This window comes from Centruroides sculpturatus, unplaced genomic scaffold, assembly GCF_000671375.1.
Source record: "Centruroides sculpturatus isolate CEXI.00-Female unplaced genomic scaffold, Cexi_2.0 scaffold882, whole genome shotgun sequence".
NCBI lineage: Eukaryota > Metazoa > Arthropoda > Arachnida > Scorpiones > Buthidae > Centruroides > Centruroides sculpturatus.
Genome location: NW_019385168.1, coordinates 181,180 through 185,263, shown reverse-complemented (window position 1 = coordinate 185,263; position 4,084 = coordinate 181,180). Strand labels below are relative to the sequence as shown.

Here is a 4,084-nt window from a genome sequence, read left to right as displayed (position 1 = left end):
AATTTGGTACGCAGATAGGGTACACCATGAGAATGTACTGTACAATAATATAGAATTACTGGAAATACCCCCACGCGAGAAAGAGGAAGAGAGTTAATGGTTATCCTGAAGTACTCTGCTTCTACTGTACTATTTTACGTGCGATTGTTTGCGTTTTTGAGAAAAATCGATCATACTTTTAGACCGATCCAAAAATCCTATATTAGAGTACTGTACATTCTCATGGCGTACCCTATCTGTGTACCAAATTTTAACTTTTAACTCTTAACCGTTTGAGCTTTGGCTTCTTATTGTTATCATCAACCCATCTCGATTATAAGATTTAATGTTAGAGCCAAAGCTTCGCTAACATTCTTCTGCTTGTTTGCTAATCCTCATCAGTCCAAATGCAATCAATTGCGTAGCGACGTTTGAAAAATACTGAAAATACAAGAAATATACATTTTAATAGTAAAATTTAATAGATTCGACGCCCGCTCTATATAAGTTACCATGAAAATTTCGTTTCTTAATCTTTGTTCTTTCCTGAGATATTAAACGAAATAGACGTTAACACACACATTCATATACGGAATTTTTTTTGGTTTTTACACTTTTCTGGGTTCAAACATTTGCAAAAAAGCCAGGTGTTTCGATTTGCTACGATTCCAATACTTTTCCTTGTTATGTATATGTTAGGGCAAAGATCGAAAACAATCGCTGAACGAAAAATCAACCACAACGAATTTTGACTTTCCAGATCCACTCACAATGCGAATTTCGAGTCGTGTCACTTTCAAAAATGTGCACAATGAGTTTGTGACATACAATAAGACCAAAAGGCAAAATATATAGATTCTTTTAATTAAAAATCAACCAAAACGCTATCTGCCAACGTGAAAATGTCGCAACGCGAAATTCGCATTGTGGCTGTATGTGATAATTTAGAACCGGATTTTGTCGAATTTTTCGTTCAATGAACGTTTTAGGTCTTTGAATCTAACATAAACATAACAGCCGGGAAATTAAAATTGTTGATATTTTATAATTAAAAATTGAAAGCAATTTTGCTCGTTTAGAAAAATAACAATTGTTCCAATGAGTTTACCTTTGAAAAATTTCTTAATTATAGGAGAATTTTGTTTTTTTTTTTCCAAATCACGAAATAGATATATTTTAGGTCTTTGAATCTAACATAAAGATAACAGCCGGGAAATTAACATTATTGATATTTTATAATTAAAAATTGAAAGCAATTTTGCTCGTTTATGGAAATAACAATTGTTCCAATGAGTTTACCTTTGCAATGTTGTTGTTTATATTCTTTGAAAAATTTGTTAATTATAAGAGAATTTTTTGTTTTTTCAAAATTACGAAATAGATATATAAAAATCAAAGATATTAGAATATATTAAAATCTCCTAAAAAACTATTTGTACTTTATTGCGGATCGGTAATTGAGAAATTTTACGCGGAAATCTCGGAAAGAAACATTACTTAATACAGTCTTAATAGATTTCACATTGGTAAAATTCTATTTATAATATAATCTTGAAATGCTAATTTGGAAAGAGACAATTTTGCATTTATTAAAAAGAAAATGGCTACTTACCTATGGTCAGGAAAGCAACAGCAACGTTCGCATCAACGTATTCTACATTACAATGTAACAGTAAACCGAAGGCAGCTACTGTTCCCAGCAAGGGACTGAAATAGGCAGCAATTCCAATCAACGGTTTACTTCTTACAGCATCGAACGTTAAACAAGACGCGAAAGAGAATGATGTCATAATGACTCCAGAAATAAGTAAAAGTGGGAAACTTAACTCGGTGTTTCTGTTCGCTTCTACGTCGTTAGTTTGTCCAGCGTACGTAAAAAATTCAATATGTTGAAGCTTTACATTGGTTAACGTCTCCAAAACTGCTCTTTCCCATTTTAAAGCCAACTTTCCTTCTCTTGAGTTATTATCCAACAAGTAAATCAGACGGAATGCTTTGAAATCTTGGACGTAGCCGTCTTCATTTGTTGATACTCCTCCGAAATTTACAGCAGTTAATTCTACTTGGAATTGTTTTCTGTCGTAAGGGTATCTTTGTAAAAAGGAAATGGAAATGTATTGTTAAAACTAAAAGAAAGTAAAAAAAAAATGCTGATAATTCTTCAGTAACATATTAATTATATTAAAGTGCATTTAAAAAATAATTTTACTAATGAAAAAAATCCTTCATTTTATTGATATAAAAAATGTAAATTTATGATACTGTATTTATATACTTAGATGCTAAGAAATTTTATATTTATATATTGGAAAATACTTTCAGTATGAAAATATGTATTATTTATCATTAATTATATTATCAAAATCGGCTACTTGTTTTTGTTTTTTAATTTCGAAGTGAAAATATTATTTCATTTGAGGTTTGGTCGACTAATCTTGACAACTTTACAATGTTTTTTTGTATATTAATTAATAATTAAATATTAATTGTTTTTAAGTTTTGTGTATCAGAAATAGTACGTGCAAATGTATATATACATCTTTATATATATCAGCAATAAATAAATTGAAGCGAATTCATAAACTTCGCTGCATTGAATTATTGAGCTTACTCAGATTTTCGTTAACAGAATGAAAAAATAATTTATAAAAAGTTAATATTTTTACAAAGTAAAACCGAGTTTAGAACTAAAAACTTTAAAAAGTAATCTTGTTTTATCGAGAAATATTGGCCTAAAATCACTTGTATATTATCTATGCGGCTGAAGTTTTAAAACGTCATCTATTATGTGAAATATCGAAAATAATAAGTATAAGTAAATATAACCAAATATAGAATTTAATCATGCATGTGTATAAATTCACAGTAATAATGTACATGGTAAAGTGGCTCTACTCCATTAATCCTCATCTAATTCTCAGAAATCATGACCAATAAAGTACTTATTTTTATTTTTTATTTTTTAAATATAGACCTATTAAAATTATTTACTTACTAAACTTATAAATAGTAGCTATCTCTAATATTCTTTTGATTTATTTGAAATGTGTATATCGTAATATAGGTTATATCATACGAAATAATACCAAAACTTTTCCTTGTACAATATACAATAAAAAAACAATACCTCATAAAATTTCTTCCCTGTTTAAAATCTTTCATTCTTCTCATTAAAAAGGAAAGGTAATTGCTCGGACATCGATTTTGTTTGTTCCGAACACAGAGATCTTCATAGCGTAAGAAACTATTATTCCAAAATACGCTAACATTTCGAATAATTTTATCCAGTTTCACCAAATCTAATACAGCATTATCATTCAAAAGGGAATCGTTGTTTTTAGATAATGCTATAACGAATACCGCATTCTCAAATCTAACCATTCTGGTGAAATCAAGATTAGCAGACGTATTCAAAGTAAAAATTGATTCTACAGAATTCCTTTCCACCTTTCCTCTTCCATTAATCGGAGTATACAGATATTCGCCTTTCTTCACAATATGTAATTTGAAGAATCCAGTTGCCAGGACAATTGTTGTCAACACGAAAGCATAAATGTAGAACTGAGGATAACAACCGATATGATATCCAATTCGAGAAAAACAATGAGAAAAGTTGCTTCTGGTATTCTTCATTGTTATTCTATAAGAAAAGTATTAAATATTAATACTGACTTTTATCAATATGTTAAAATTTATCTATTTAATAATAACAACATAAATATTTACAATTTATGAATTTACAAACTTGCATGTTATATACTGTATGTTATACCTTATGTTAATATATAACATAAGGTGGATATTGAACTGGATATTCGATTAATAAACAGCATATATAAATAAACTAGATGAGCCCGGGCAAAATATTATAACTATAAAGTCTAAAATTATTAGATTATTTCGTGTTTCTTACCCTTATATTATATTATATTATTTGATGTATATAACTACTGATGTTATCTTAAGTAAGGGTTTATCACACCAAGTGACAAATCTAACACATTTTTAAATTCTTATAACCTTTGTAGTTATATAATTTAAATACAGTAGTATAATATAAGAAATATCAAAACAAAACCATAAAAAAGAGTTTCGTTACTTCAGC

At 28.5% G+C, this 4,084-nt stretch overlaps 1 protein-coding gene across 1 annotated transcript; it reads right to left on the bottom strand.

Moving 5' to 3' along the window:
* Positions 1–367: 367 nt before the first annotated feature.
* LOC111635689 (patched domain-containing protein 3-like) lies at positions 368–3,612 on the bottom strand. The gene is made up of 3 exons (XM_023380727.1): positions 3,107–3,612; positions 1,592–2,070; positions 368–420 (listed from the first exon to the last, which is right to left on the bottom strand). The coding sequence occupies exons 1-3, from the start codon at positions 3,610–3,612 to the stop codon at positions 368–370; spliced, it is 1,038 nt and encodes a 345-aa protein (XP_023236495.1).
* Between the last annotated feature and the right edge of the window lie 472 nt (positions 3,613–4,084).

Bases quoted from the DNA above. Each gene is read 5' to 3' on its own strand.
- LOC111635689 (XM_023380727.1), bottom strand. From the start codon at position 3,612: ATGAAGAATACCAGAAGCAACTTTTCTCATTGTTTTTCTCGAATTGGA. The intron at 2,071-3,106 runs GTATTGTTTTTT...CTTTTTACAAAG, and splicing joins CAGGGAAGAAATTTTATGAG to ATACCCTTACGACAGAAAAC. The intron at 421-1,591 runs GTAAGTAGCCAT...TTGTATTTTCAG, and splicing joins TGTTGCTTTCCTGACCATAG to TATTTTTCAAACGTCGCTAC.